A 15392-nucleotide genomic window follows, 5' to 3' on the forward strand; every position below is an offset into this window, starting at 1 on the left:
ACTCTGGCATCCAGATGCCAGGGGCGCGGGTAACCGCAGCACTGAGAAAAGGTGGCTCCATCAAAAAGGCAGGGCGCGGGAAGTCCGAAGTTTTCCCGCCGCAGCTGAGGGCGTGACCCCTGACGTCAGGGTTCCGCCTTCACAAAGCAGACCGGCGGGCTCCGCCTTACCAAGATGGCGACACTCGCGGGACCGGAAAGCGTTAGTAGGTTTCGCCTTTACCCTGTCTCCGAGGTGTGGGCGGGGCTGCTCTGCGGAGTGCGCCCGCCCCTTCCGCCGTGCCCCGCGAGGCGCTGTGGCGTCACGGGGGTCCGCCCCTACCCCTCCTCTTCCGGGTTCCTGAGTCGCGTGCGTCGGCAACGGTAGTGACGCGTATTGCCGAGAGGATGGCGGACGCCGGCTTGCGCCGCGTGGTTCCCAGCGACCTGTATCCCCTCGTGCTCGGCTTTCTGCGCGATAACCAGCTCTCGGACGTGGCCAATAAGTTCGCCAAGGCAACAGGCGCTGTGAGTCCCGGGCATGATTCATGGGCGGGGGTGGGATGACCACCGGGCTCCGGGCCCTGACATGCTTAGGTTTGCAGGTAGGGAGGTCTGTGGGGTCCGCCAGCCCAGTGTCTGCCAGGCCTTTGTGCCGAGCTCTCGGCGGTGGCCGGAAAGCCTGGAGTTTCGGCGTCTCTTCCACGATGTCTCACTACGTGGCGCTGAGCTTTGTTGCTTTTTTTCTGGTGAGAGGGGCGGCGGTGGCAGCGTGGGAACCTCGTGGCCTAGGTCACGTGGCTGGCGGAGTGCGGCGAGGCGGCAGCGTCGTGCCCCACCGGAGGCAGTGGAGGCTCCTGGTTCTTTCTTTGGGCCTTATGTTGGCTGTTGCCGACCGTGACTTGGCCTTAACTCTCATCGAATTTACCCGGGACTCAAAAAATAAGTAAAATTGCTTTAGAAATAATGAAGGCTGGGATTTTTGTTATTAAAGAAGAAAATGAACGAGTAGAGGCAGGGTTCTGCTGAAGCAGGATTGAGCATCATAGCTCTCTCTGCCAAGCAGGCATAGCTGTTGGCTTGAATCTTTGACTTCTGGCATCAGACAAGTCTAGGTTTGGGAACAGCCTCTGCCACTTTTGAAATGTATGATCCAGGCAGCTTGCTTAACGTCCCTGAATCTGTTTCTACTTCTGTGGGGATGTCATCATCCACTTTATAGGATTTTTGTGAGTTTCAGTAACATTATATGTACATATACAAAGTGGCAATACCGGTGCCTGGTGCTCAGGAAGCATCAATGAGTGAAAGCTGTTATCTTAGTTATCGTACCTTAGGATTGTCTAAAAACAAGTAAAAGGAAGATGACCGGGAATGTGAAAGGTTTGGAATCTACATCTCAAGGAGAGCAGACATGACTGCATGAGAAAACACCTTGAGGGTAGAGTGGAGTGGTATGGTAGTCCTTAGCGGTCTTAGTCTTTGACTAAGAAGATAAGCTTGTTCTTTGTGGTAGAATCAGGCTACGCAAGTTGAGAGTCAGATCGGCCTCAGAAAGGGCTGCCTTAAGCTGGGACAGCCTGCCATGTGATCTGATACAGCTGCTTTCATATTGGAACTGTTTTGACTGTTAGGGAGGCTGAAGAGAGTGGGCTGGATGGAATTGGGCCTTTCAGAATCAGAAATCTTTTTTTTTTTTTTTTAGGCAGAATAATTCTTTATTTTATTTTTTTTATTTTTGGCTGTGTTGGATCTTCGTTTCTGTGCGAGGGCTTTCTCCAGTTGCGGCAAGCGGGGGCCACTCTTCATCGCGGTGCGCGGGCCTCTCACTATCGTGGCCTCTCTTGTTGCGAAGCACAGGCTCCAGACGCGCAGGCTCAGTAGTCGTGGCTCACGGGCCCAGTTGCTCCGCGGCATGTGGGATCCTCCCAGACCAGGGCTCGAACCCGTGTGCCCTGCATTGGCAGGCAGACTCTCAACCACTGCGCCACCAGGGAAGCCCAGAAATCTTTTTTATGTGACAAAAAACTAATCTCTGTGGAGGGTTTACTAAGGGCAAGATGCTATTTCCAGGTGCTAAGCCCCTTATATGCATTATTTCTTATCTTCACAACAAGTTAATAAGATGTGTAGTGTCATCTATCTTATAGGGAAGGAAGCAGTCTCAGAAAGATTAAATGATTTATTTTTCTTTTAATTTTTATTTATTTATTTATTTTTGGCTGCATTGGTTTGTTGCGGTGCGCGGGCTTCTCATTGTGGTGGCTTCTCTTGTGGAGCATGGGCTGTAGGTGCGCGGGCTTCAGTAGTTGTGGTACGCAGGCTCAGTAGTTGTGGCTCGAGGGCTCTAGAGCACAGGTTCAGTAGTTGTGGCACACGGGTTTAGTTGCTCTGCGGCATGTGGGATCTTCCTGGACCAGGGCTCGAACCCATGTCCCATGCATTGGCAGGTGGATTCTTAACCACTGCGCCACCAGGGAAGTCCCAGATTAAGTGATTTGCTCAGGGTCACACGTTAATAATTGGCAGAGGTGAGTTTCACATCTACTCATCTAACTTTGAGCCTGTATTTTTGTATATACTGTAATGCCTTGCGATTTTTTTGGACACCAACTTATAATCTATAATCAGTGTAATAGCTGAATGCAATTCTGTACTGAATATGTAACATAGATTTTTACTAATCTTCTTTTGGAGGATGGTTTCCAGTGATTTGGAATTATAAACCATGTTGCCGCAAACATCCTCCTGTGTAGATGTTTGTTTCATGGGTAAGGATAAATTCTTAGATAGTACACTGCTAGAGTAAAGGGAATGCATATTTTTAAAGGCTTTGATAAATAGGATTGACAGGTCGGGGAATAGATAGATGGTGCCAGAGACTACAGGGATAGCCCAAGTTTTTGATACCAAAAACTGGGAAATACATAAATAGAATATTTTTCTCCTAATTTATGCAAGTAGGAGAAGTCTTACAGAGATGTAACATTTATATCAAATTAAAACTTTCTTACCCTGCTCTCTCTCTTTTCTCTTACAGACCCAGCAGGATGCCAATGCCTCTTCCCTCTTGGACATCTATAGTTTCTGGCTCAAGTAAGTCTTCTCTGTGCTAGTGTGGCTGTTTTCTCCCCCCAAGTAGGCTGGACTGTGTTCTTTGGTTTGGGAAGGTCCTGATTCCCCAGGAGTTAGCCTAATCTACCTCAACAGGTCCACCAAGGCCCCAAAGCGGAAGTTACAGGCAAATGGACCAGTGACTAAGAAGGCTAAGAAGAAGACTTCATCCAGTGACAGCAGTGAGGACAGCAGCGAGGAGGAAAAAGCCCAAGGGCCTCCTGCTAAGAAAGCTGGTAAGACCCAGCAGGGAGTTGTGGTTCCAGGAAAAGGATTTGGAGCCTGTCTGTGCTAAATGGCTGATTCTTACTGGGACCTGTACTTTTGTTCAGCTGTACCTGCCAAGCGAGCCAGTCTGCTTCAGCATCCTGGAAAGGCTGCAGTCAAGGCATCAGAGAGCAGCAGCAGCAGTGAAGAATCCAGTGATGATGAGGAAGAGGACAAAAAGAAAAAGCCTGTCCAGGTTTGCAACTTTGAGAAGGAAAGGGATTGCTAAGGGATTGGAAAGAAGAAACTAAAATCTTGGCTTTTAGTTTGATGGCGTTAGGTATATAACAAGTGATTACATGGCTTTTCAGGGAGGTTGTAGAAGTAGGAGGTTTGGGAAGGATTATGTGAGGTTGAAGTTGAGCCCTGAATCTAGAGGAAATTCAACCTGTTCTGCTTCCCTGGCAGTATTGGGTTTCTCTGGGATACTGTCAGGGACTCCAAGAGTAAGAGAATATGTTTTGTGGACAGGTACAGGGAACTCTAGACAGGAAATGGCAGGGACAAGGCCTAAAAAAGGAGGCACCTAGGAAGCTTTCTACCTTAGGATGTCCTTTGGGTGCCCTGAAACTCTTGCTGATTCTCCTGGTTGTGTGTTTTCTCACAGAAGGGAGTTAAACCCCAAGCCAAGACAGTTAAAGCTCCTCCTAAGAAGGCCAAGAGCTCTGATTCTGATTCTGACTCAAGCTCAGAGGATGAGGTGCCAAAGAACCAGAAGCCAAAGACAACACCCGTGGCAGCTAAAGCTCAGGCTAAAGCCCCAGCCAAACCAGGTATTGTTTATGTTCCTAGGAGGCTGGACTGGGGACCAGGTTGCCCTGGGGACTGATGTGAAAATTCCTTAATTCAGCACAGGAGTGAAATGGCACTGGTTGTTGAACTAGAGGTATTGACTGGTGTCATTTTTTTTAAAAAGAAACATTTTCCTAGTAAGTAAAAAGTTTTATAGTTAGGGACTAGTGACTACAGAAATAGTCTGCAGTGAGGGAAAACATGTTTTAAAGACTTCAGAGGGCATATTCAAATAATTTGCATCATATCATTTTTTGGAAGACAGGTTTATTCCTGAAATTGGGCAAGAAATTCATCCTTTGATGTAGTAAACCACAGCATTCTCCTTCATGCTTCCTCCAACGGCAAGAGAATTGACAGACTCCTAAGTTCCGCGCTAATAGTTCCATGCTAATAGTTCCGTGCAACATTTGCCACGATAGTGTCTGTCAAAGTGGCTGGCTGTGGAAACTCCAGCACCGCATTCATCTGAAGGGCACTCCTGACGCAGACTACTGATTTTGCCATTTTCATCCACCTTACAGTATTTCAGGACAGCCAGCTTAGCCTTCTTTCTCTTATGCTTGTTCTTCTTGGGAGTGGTGTAAGACTTCTTCCTTTTCTTAGCACCACCACGAAGTCTCCACACAGATGAATGGACTCTTTTTTTCTTTTTTTAAAAATTTATTTAGTTTATTTTTGGCTGCGTTGGGTCTCCGTTGCTGCATGCAGGCTTTCTCTAGTTGCGGCGAGCGGGGGCTACTCTTCGTTGTGATGTGCGGGCTTCTCATTGCAGTGGCTTCTCTTGTTGTGGAGCACGGGCTCTAGGTGAGCAGTCATAGTTGTGGCGCACGGGCTTAGTTGCTCTGCAGCATGTGGGATCTTCCCGGACCAGAGCTCGAACCCGTGTCCCCTGCATTGGCAGGCGGATTCTTAATCAATGCGCCACCAGGGAAGCCCTGGTGGACTCCTTTTGAATGTTGTAGTCAGACGAAGTATGGCCATCCTCCAGTTGCTTGCCAGCAAAGATCAGTCTTTGCTGGTTAGGAGGGATTCCTTCTTTATCCTGGATCTTGGCCTTCACATTTTCTATTGTATCTGAAGGTTCAACCTTGAGAGTGATGGTCTTCCCTGTCAGGGTCTTCATGAAAATCTGCATCTTGATGGCAGCGCCACTGCAGATGGCGGATCCGAAAGCTGTCTGTATACTCGCTTACATTATTTCTTTTTTCTTAGGTACACCAGCTCGGCCAGCAGCTAAAGTAGTCAACGGCAAAGCAGCTGGTAGTAATAGCAGCAGCAGCAGTAGCAGCAGCAGCAGTGATGATGACTCAGAGGAGGAGAAGGCAGCAGCCGTATCTAAGAAGGTATGGGCCTTAATTTCTACCAGGGAAGAAGGGACTGGGGACGGAGGTGGTTGGGGGGTCTCCATTGCATGGCGGGATTGGTTGGGTCAGTATTTTCCTGTGGTAATTGATTTTCTCTGTGTGATGCAGACTGTACCTAAAAAGCAAGTTGTGGCCAAGGCCCCAGTGAAAGCAGCTGCCGCTCCTGCCCAAAAGAGTTCCAGCAGTGAGGACTCCTCCAGTGAGGAGGAGGAGGAGGAAGAGCAGAAGAAGAAACCCATGAAGAAAAAACCAGGTGACTGGACACGGGGAGTCAAGCTGCGCGACTGTGACCAGGGCCCAATGGCAGGAGGACCTCTGCAGTCACCACGTGGACCTTGGCATGTGTCAGCCAGCTTCTCCCAGAGAGAGGAGAAAGCCACGTTGCCTTTTATAACCTAGACTCAGAAATAGCATGCCATCATCTCTGCCGTAGTCTATTTGTTAGAAATGAGTCACTAATCCTAGCCCACCCTCAAGGGATAGGGAATTAAGCTCCATTTCTAGAAGGAAGCAGTATCAAAGAATTTGTGTACATATTTTAAAATCACCACACTGTCCCTTTTAAACAGGTCCCTATAGTTCAGTTCCCCCGCCTTCTGTTCCCCCACCCAAGAAGTCCCTGGGAATTCAGGCTCCCAAGAAAGCTGCAGGGAGGCAGCAGCCTGTGGAGAGCAGTGAGGACAGCAGCGACGAGTCTGGTGAGTCATCATCACCTGTGGTGAGTGGGTCTGGGGAGCGTATGAGGAGTAGGGAGGGAAATGCTTCTGTCCCTTCTGCTTTTTTTTTTTTGGCTGCGCCGTGTGGCTTTTGGGATCTCAGTTCCCTCGCCAGGGATTGACCCGGGCCACAGCACTGAAAGCCTGGAATCCTGACCACTAGGCCACCAGGGAACTCCCTGCATCCTTCTTTTCATTGCCCCTGGTTGGGTTGGGACTCTGGACCCAGCCTAATGCCATAGGTTCTTTCCAGATTCAAGTGCTGAGGAAGAAAAGAGACCCCCAGCTAAGGCAGTCATCTCCAAAGCAACTACTAAACCAGCTCCAGCAAAGAAGGCAGCAGAGAGCTCTTCAGACAGCTCAGGTAAGGCATAGGAGGCCCTCAGGTCATTGGGAGCTCCAAGGGCTCCCCTCAGTCTGATTTGGGGAGATACTCACTCCATTCTCTGTCTAGACTCCGACAGTTCTGAGGATGAAGCTCCTGCTAAGCCAGCCAGTACCACCAAGAATTCCTCAGGTAAGCCAGCTGCCACTCCCAAGCAGTCTGCGGTTAAGCCGGCTACAACTCCCAAGCAGCCTGCAGCCAGTGGCCAGAAGCCTCTGACCAGAAAGGCTGATAGCACCTCCAGTGAGGAGGAGAGCAGTTCTAGTGAGGAGGAGAAGACAAAGAAGAATGTAGCCACCCCTAAGTCCAAGGTGATGGCCAAAGCAGCTCCGTCTTTGCCTGCCAAGCAGGCCTCTCAGGGTGGTGGGGACAGCAGCTCTGATTCAGACAGCTCCAGCAGCGAGGAAGACGAGGAAGAGAAGACGCCTAAACCCCCAGCCAAAAAGAAGCCACAGAAGGCAGGGGGAACTGTAGCCCCTTCCAAACCAGCCTCTGTGAAGAAAGCAAAGGCCGAGAGCAGCAGCACTTCTTCCTCTGAGGACTCCAGTGAGGAGGAGGAAGAGGAGAAGCCCAAGGGCAAAGGCACTCCAAGACCACAAACCCCCAAGGCCAATGGCACCTCTGCACTGACTGCCCAGAATGGAAAAGCAGACAAGGACAGCAACGAGGAGGAGGAGGGCAAGAAAAAGGCAGCAGTGGCAGTTGCTAAGCCAGGTCTGTATCCAAAGAACCTGCCTCCTGGGTTTGTCCCCCAAATCAGGATGGGCTCTACTCTTGGGGTGGGATAGGGAGCCGAGGCCCATGACTGGCTTCCAGTTAGTTGGAGGCCCTCAGTGTGGGACCCTGGGAGGAGGGACAGGAAACTGGTCTCCTGAGTCTGGCTTTTTGTTTTGTAGGTTCAGGAAAGAAGTGGAAGCAGAATGACGCTGCTAAGGAGGCAGAGACTCCTCCAGCCAAGAAGATAAAGCCCCAGACCCCCAACACATTTCCTAAAAGGAAGAAAGTAAGTTGTCTTATTTTCCTCTCAGGAGCCAGCGTTTAGAGTAGAAAGAAAAATTGCAGAGCACCTTGACAGCTCTTTGCCTGGCCTGGCATACGTGCTGTGGGTGTAGCTCAGGAGGGCTTTCCTGTTACATGACCACTCCATCCTCAATTTCCTTCTTCATTCTTCTCTAGGGAGAACGAAGGGGATCCTCCCCATTCCGAAGGATCAGGGAGGAGGAGATCAAGGTGGATGCCCGAGTGGCAGACAATTCCTTTGACGCCAAGGTGAGAGAGAGGGTCTTCACCATTCTTGAGGGGGTGGGGTGAGAGAGAGGATAGCTTTTGGTTCTGGTTGGTAGGAGGTTCTCTGGGTTCGGGTTGGCTGGAGCAGGGAGAAGAAACTGACAGGGCCCTGGCGTTGTCCTTCTGTGTGCTAACCACCTGTCTCTACTTACCAGCGGGGTGCAACTGGAGACTGGGGGGAGCGAGCCAATCAAGTTCTGAAGTTCACCAAAGGCAAATCCTTCCGGCATGAGAAAACCAAGAAGAAGCGGGGCAGCTACCGGGGAGGCTCCATCTCTGTCCAAGTCAATTCTGTTAAGTTTGACAGCGAGTGACCGTGGATCATCTGTAGCACAGCAGGGGTGATGATCTGAGACCACTCACTTTCCCCAGTGGACCTGGGAACCCTCAGCTTTATCGGGGGAGGGTCTCGGTGAGGAGAGCAGTTTAGATTAGGTCTGAAGGCTTTGCATCGTAACATCCTCTAAGGTCCTTTTCTGTGTTTGTGGTTTTGTACAGATTTGTTTTTGAGTGTTGGGTAGCAAGGACAAGGTAAGGGGAGTGTTCTTTTTTAAGAAAAATTGTTTTAGTTGTCATTCTCCCTGTTTCGTGGAAGTTCTCATACTGAGAAATTTGTATATTTTACATTAAATCATTTCTTATTGATTTTTGTTGTGGTTTTCAGAGGTGGGTTCACAGATTAAAATCAGCTATCTTCCAAGATGTGGTAAAGGTCACATGTATGAATTTTTATAATTGGATAATTCTGTCTATGGGAGTGCTTGTGTTCACGTTTCATCCTTCCTACCCCTCAGGGCCCTGGTGAGGGACGGTTAAGAATGGTTAATGTATGTATCTGTTAAGCATGAACTATGTACCTCATTCGTGGGGTCTAGGACTGAAGTTTTCAGCCAGCATGGACTTACCTACTTTGGGGGATAAAATTTACTCTTTTGTTTCAGGCAAAATTCTGGTGTGGTGTGAATGCCGTGGGGTCAGTCTGAATATTTCGTTTGCTATAATTTTATTATTACATAATGTTTGCAATATATGTTTTTTAATTTAAAAGCATAAACTTTTTTATTGTTCAAAGACAATTTTTGATTGGCTTGACCCTTAAGAGTGTCGAATACTAAATTGAGGGCTACATCTTATTTTTTTACATTTTAGAGAACAAAATAGCATTAATTTAATCTGAAAAGCACATATCACTTGGTATTTCTGTCTTGGTAGCAGTGGTGACACAAAATTAGTTTCTTAGTTTCATTAACTCCTACATGGTTGGGAATCACTGATCAAGAAAGTGAAAGAAGAAAACCTATAATTAAAAACCTTAATCCTCAGTAGGAATTAGGTTACATTATTCAGGTGAATTTATAGGTAACCTGTAAATGGAGGATGAGAAGAATCGTTACAAAGCATTTTATCTGGTAATACTTGAGTTAGAGTGGTGTTGGGAGAGCATCCTAACAGGATTATTGTGTCTTGCAGTTGGTGCACGGGAGCAACTGATGTGTCCCCTTCAGAACCTTGACTCTCAGTAACAGTGGAGGTAACAGTAAAAAACAGTGAGCAGAGATATGACTCTTAGGCCAAGCAGGCTGATCATAAAGCTGTAGGAGATGACTGTTGGCAGCGCTCAGCCAGAGTAAGATTGGGAGGAAAGTCAACGAGTTCTCCGAGTTCTCTGGGGCTGGTCTGTCCCTGTGTTGGGAAAGTGTGCCCTCGCTTTATGGATGAGGTGTAACTTAAGGTTAGCTTCCCCTTGTTTGGGTTCCACAGATAACCTGGTTTTCTGTGTCACTGCCTCTAGGAAGAAAATGTGCGCTTCACGCTGACATACGTATTCAGTCTGCATGGTAAAAGTTCTACATCTTACTAAAAAATAATAAGCTGGCTGGTTTATAATGTATCTTGGGGGTTTTATTAATGTGAGTCCAAAGCTCTCCCACCTCCACTCGGAACAACTTGGGTGCCAGTTGGAGGGCTGGGGCCCAGACCTGTGGGTTCACTGTGGAGCCTTCTTGACTATTCCTTATCTCATGGTACCTTGTCTCATGGTGCCTTGTCCAGGCAATAGACCAGCCTGTGCGTAGTCTAAATTGGGGATTGGCAAAATGGCCCATGGGCCAGATCCAGTCCATGGCTTGTTTTTGTGTTGCTCAGGAGCTAAGAATGCTTTTACATTTTTTAAAGGGCTTTAAAAAAAAAAACGTGACAGACTTTATGTGACCACAAAGGATATAATGTTTACTATCTGGCCTTTTACAGTTTGCAAAACCCTGGCCTAAATCAGTGATTTCACAACACTGGCTGAAAATTAGAATTATCTGGGGATCTTTTAAAAACACTGATACCCAGGGACCCATCTGCTGATCGGTTGAATCAGATCCTGGTGCTCTCTGGTGGATTCTGGGAGTTAAGATTTTTTAAAGCTCCTAGGTGATTCTAAAGAGCAACCAGAGCTGAAAACCACTAATCTAAGAGTATCTGAAAAGAAATGAGTTGGTAATTTTTCTTTCCTCCCCTTATGCTTTCATTTTCAAATGTACTTGTTAAATCTAATAGTATAAAGTAAAAATTAAATTTCCGTTTTATCCCCATTTTCTGGGACTTGATTCTTTTGTCTCTTTCCAGGGAGTTCCTCTGTGTGTACTACTACATGCATCCTCTCCCCTTTCTCCTCACACATATGGAGTAGCTTGCTATATGCAGTGTTTCATAACTTTGGAGCTCATTTTTAATGACCCAATTGTATGGAAGTAGCATAGATTATTTTAAGTAGTACCTTATTGGTAGCTGTTCAGGTTGTTTTAGTGTTTTGTTATTATAAATAGTGCCATAGTGGATATTTTATACGTGAGACTGAGTATTCGTGTGGGTATTTTTATAGGGAATAGTTTAAGAGTGGTTGTTGGGTCAAAGGATGTGTACGTTTAACGTTTGTTCATCATTGCTCTGCAAAACCATTGTACCAACTTGTAGTTCCAACAACACTTTATGAAAGTACCTCTTTGCTTGCCCTCTTGCCAACACTTAACCAAGTTGATCTTTGCCACTTGGATAAATGATAATGCTCAGTTTTTTAAAATTGTGGTATAAAACAACATTAAAGTTGCCATCTTAACCACTTTTAAGTGTATAGTTCATTAGTGTTAGTACTGACATTGTTTTGCAACAGATTGCTATGATTTTGACTACTGTAGATATTTCATATAAGTGGAATTAGACTGTATTTGTCCTTTTGTGACTGGCTTATTTCACTTAGCATAATGTCCTCAAGGTTTACTCATGTTGTAACATGTGGCAGGATTTCCTTTTTCAAGGCTGCATGATATTCCATTGTATGTATATACCACATTAAATTTACCCATTTCATTGTTTAGTTTCAGGGACCTGAATTCCTACCTATGCTGATGGGTTCTGGCAGTGTTGCTGAAATCCACACGTTAAGTGAATCACACACATGATGGCTCATGCCCATCTGCAGTGTACCTCATATGGACACAAAGCAGGAAACTTTCCAATATCCTTTTGTGGCTTTATGTTTCACAGGTTATATCCTCACTGCTGCCCAACCCTGTTAGGTGGATATTAACTAGATCATGGTGTCTCAACCTTAGTATTTGGGGGCTCTGAAATACTAAGAGTGTTTGAGTGCCTACTATGTACCAGCCATAGAACTCCCTGAGAGCTCAGTGTCTAATAGGGGAAGTCAGAGATGGGAACAGTTCTGTACACCATGCTGAGTCCTGTCACCAAGGGCCAGAGTAGCACCCCCAAGGGGACAGCAACAAAAGACTGACCTTGGCCCAGGATTCTGAGGAGAGTAGCAGCTGCCAGTGTGAAGAAGGCACATACCATGCAAGGAAGAGGAAATGTTTCCACTGGGAGAAGAGAGCCTTTAGGGTGGATCAGGTAGGTGGAGGGTGTGTGGTAAGTAGGGGCAGGATAATACTGTCTGAGGATTCAATAGTAATGGCCTTTTGTACCCAAGTGAGGAGTTAATACTTTATTTTGTTCTCCTGAGTGTGTTAGGGGATTGCTAGTCCAATGCAGTGCTCCTGGCACTAAATACAGCTGCAGGGAAAGCAAAGCCCCTACTGACAGCTGAGTTCTCATTCCCTCCCTCATACAAAGCTGGCTTAAGCTGTCTGCAATTACTGAAGAGGCCAGTAGGTGGGGGCCTTGCACACTGCAGGGAGCTGGACTCTAGTTGAAGCTTGGCATTCTTACCCCACTTACATTCAACAAAATCGGAGCACCTGCTATGAGCCTTTGGATACACAGATGAATAAGACATAGGCCCTCATTTGAGGACCCTTGGTTCTGGAGAGTGGAGAGGAGAGTCTGTCATCTATGAGAGGTCATCTGTTACCTGAAAACCAGCAACAGGCAACATGGCTCATAGAAGAACCCAGATGTTCATGTGGAACTCCCAACTTTCCCCTCAGGTCCAACAGGGCACTGGAGCTCCCATAAGGGGGGCCAACCACAGGTCCCACTGCTTATGGAAACTGCAGACCTGTGTCCTTCCTATGCCTGGGAGCTCAGAGGCCCTGGTGCTCTCTCTGTCTCCCCTCCTCTCCCAGCAGGATTGAGGAGAACATATGCCAGGCTTCCATCTTCGAAGTGTGTTGGAGGGTAGGTAAGGTACAGAGTATTTCAATAAATCAGCCTATCAGACACACAAATTCATCCATTCAGCAAATATGAGTGCTTACTATATGCCAGGCACATAATTTGTGAGAGATGTTGAGGACACAATCATGAACGAACAAAAAACCAGACACAGTCCCAGCAACCAAAGTTTACCCAGTCTAATGAGGGGCAAAGATATTAATCCACACAAATGTATAAATATAAACTTCAGTACAATGAGGGCAAGGTACAAAGAACTATGAGCACATGTGACAGGGGAAAGTAGCCCACATAGTGGTGAGACTTCCTCACGGACTGGGTAGCCAAGTAATTTATCATCTAAACTGGGATGCTTTTTTTTTTTTTTAAAGATTTTTTTTTTTTTTTAATGTGGACCATTTTTAAAGTCTTTATTGAGGTTGTTAAAATATTGCTTTTGTTTTATGTTTTGGTTTTTTGGCCTCAAGGCATGTGGGATCTTAGCTCCCTGATCAGGGATTGAACCTGCACCCCCTGCATTGGAAGGCGAAGTCTTAACCACTGGACAGCCAGGGAAGTCCCTAAACTGGGATGTTTTTGAGAGTGAAGGGAGAGAGATTGATAATTAGGCTGAGAGGAGCAGGTGTGGATTGAGACTTTCCCAGGCAAGTCAGGACATAGGGTCACTGTGGTAATGGATGTCTTCACTGAGGAAGTGATGTTTCAGCCCAGACTTGAAGGTGAGAGTTAATTAGGTGAAGGTGTTGATGTTACTGACTTGGGTCCTTGGACTCTTTAATCAATAGAAATTGATAAGAGGCCATACGAGGTATTCAGGCAAGGCTTTATTGGGACTCACGCTGTAGCACAAGGGAGGGAAAACAAGTAACAGGTTCCCTTGCTCGCTCTCCGAGGAGGGTGGGCTGGTTCCTTAAGCGGTGTGAGGCTGGGGGCGGATGGGTGGCTTAGGCTGAAGGGGTGGCTTAGGTGGTCTGCCCACCCGCTTGGTGGTGCTGGGTGCGGGGATCACGCACAGTACCCTGCTTTTGCTCCTGGCACCTCAGAAGTGGCAGTTGGTTTGTCATCTTTTAGTATCTTATTGTTCATAGTCCCTTATAGTTTCTTGGTATTCTGTTGCTTGTCTAGGTGCAAGCACTCCAGTAAAGGGTCCCAGGTCCCAGCCTATCTCAGTGGTGCAAGATGAGCAGGGCTGTGTGTTTTTTTCAGTGAGAAGGCACAGCATGTGCAACGGCCTTTTGGTGAGAGGGAACATGATGGAGACCCCAGAGTGAAAGAAGGCCTATGCAGCTGAAAGGCAGAGGAAGGAGGAGAGCAATATAAGATGAGGCTTGAGAGGGAGGCAGGGACCGGGGCATGTAGAGCCTTGTAAGACGTGTTTAAGGTTTTATTCTGAAGGCAATGGGAAGCTGTTGAAGAGTGTGTGCGTGTCTTAGTCAGCTGGGGCTGCCATAGCAAAATACCATAGCCTGGGTGCCTTAAACAACAGAAATGTGTTTCTCATAGTTCTCGAGACTGGGAAGTCCAAGATCAAGATGCAGGCCTGTTTGGTTCCTGGTAAGAACTCTCTTCCTGGCTTGCAGAAGGCTTCTTGCTGTGTCCTCACATGGCAGGGAGAGACAGAGCAAGCTCTCTGGTCTCTTTTTTACAAGGACACTAATCCTATCATGGGGCTGTACCCTCATTACCTCATCTAAACCCAATTACCTCCCAAAGGCCCTGCTTACTGATACCATCACATTGGGAGTTAGGGCTTCAACATATGAATTCTGGGGGGCAGAGGAACACAAACATTCAGTCCATAACCATGAGTGTATGTGTGGGTATCATTTTTTTTTATTAGGGAAAATTTCAAATATATAAAAGAATTACCAATACAGACAGTAATCAACTAACATTAAATATTCCATCAGTATCACTGAATGGTGTTAAAGGCTGGTGACAGTCAGATTTGCATGCTGAAAAGCCAAATGTGGCTAGCATGAGAATAGACTGAAGGGATTTGGAGCGGATATTTTGAGACCAGTTAGGCTACTACAATAGGCCAGGAGAGAGATCATTTTGGTGACCTGAATTAAAGGGGTGCCAAGATAGAGAAGATGGAGAGAGGTGGATAGATTTGAGAAATATTTAGGAAAAAAACTAGAACTTGGTTGGTGGGGTGGAGGTAGAGGAGCAGTGAGGAGGAGTAAGGCATTAAGAGTGACTCTCATACAAATAATAAATGCTGGAGAGGGTGTGGAGAAGATGGAACCCTCATACACTATTGTTAGGAATGTAAATTGGTATAGTCACTATGGAAAACAGTAGGGAGGTTCCTTAAAAAACTAAAAATAGAGTTACCATATGATCCAGCAATCCCATTCCTGGGCATATATGCAGAGAAAATTCTAATTCAAAAACAGGACTTCCCTGGGGGCACAGTGGTTAAGACTCCGTGCTTCCATTGCAGGGGACATGGGTTCGATCCCTGGTCGGGGAACTAAGATCCCACATGCCATGTGCGTGTGGCAAAAAAAAAAAAAAGATACAATGTACCCCAATGTTCATAGCACTATTTACAATAGCCAAGACATGGAAGCAACCTAAGTGTCCATCAATAGATGAATGGATAAAGAAGATGTGGTGTATATATACAGTGGAATACTACTCAGCCATAAAAAAGAATGAAATAATGCTATTTTCAGCAACATGGGTGGACCTAGAGATGATCATACTAAGCGAAGTAAGTCAGAAAGAGAAAGACAAATACCATATGATATCACTTATATGTGGAATCTAAAACACAACACGAACATATCTATGAAACAGAAACAGACTCACAGACATAGAGAACAGACTTGTGGTTGCCAAGGGGGAGAGGGGGTAG

At 46.6% G+C, this 15392-nt stretch overlaps 1 protein-coding gene across 1 annotated transcript; it reads left to right on the forward strand.

Moving 5' to 3' along the window:
* The first annotated feature begins 335 nt into the window (after positions 1 to 335).
* Positions 336 to 15056, forward strand: NOLC1 (nucleolar and coiled-body phosphoprotein 1). The gene is made up of 13 exons (XM_082408298.1): positions 336 to 506; positions 3019 to 3074; positions 3189 to 3328; positions 3425 to 3555; positions 3967 to 4132; positions 5367 to 5497; positions 5627 to 5771; positions 6088 to 6216; positions 6488 to 6598; positions 6689 to 7333; positions 7516 to 7622; positions 7796 to 7888; positions 8062 to 15056. The coding sequence occupies exons 1-13, from the start codon at positions 387 to 389 to the stop codon at positions 8218 to 8220; spliced, it is 2133 nt and encodes a 710-aa protein (XP_082264424.1). The 5' UTR covers positions 336 to 386; the 3' UTR covers positions 8221 to 15056.
* Positions 15057 to 15392: the final 336 nt, after the last annotated feature.

Source organism: Balaenoptera borealis (genome assembly GCF_965194805.1).
Source record: "Balaenoptera borealis genome assembly, chromosome: 10".
NCBI lineage: Eukaryota > Metazoa > Chordata > Mammalia > Artiodactyla > Balaenopteridae > Balaenoptera > Balaenoptera borealis.

What these genes read in the sequence shown, in the direction of transcription:
- NOLC1 (XM_082408298.1), top strand. Translation starts at nt 387, where the DNA reads ATGGCGGACGCCGGCTTGCGCCGCGTGGTTCCCAGCGACCTGTATCCC. An exon ending in GCCTCCTGCTAAGAAAGCTG is followed by an intron (nt 3,329 to 3,424) that starts GTAAGACCCAGC and finishes ACTTTTGTTCAG; the next exon opens with CTGTACCTGCCAAGCGAGCC. An exon ending in GAGCTCTTCAGACAGCTCAG is followed by an intron (nt 6,599 to 6,688) that starts GTAAGGCATAGG and finishes TTCTCTGTCTAG; the next exon opens with ACTCCGACAGTTCTGAGGAT.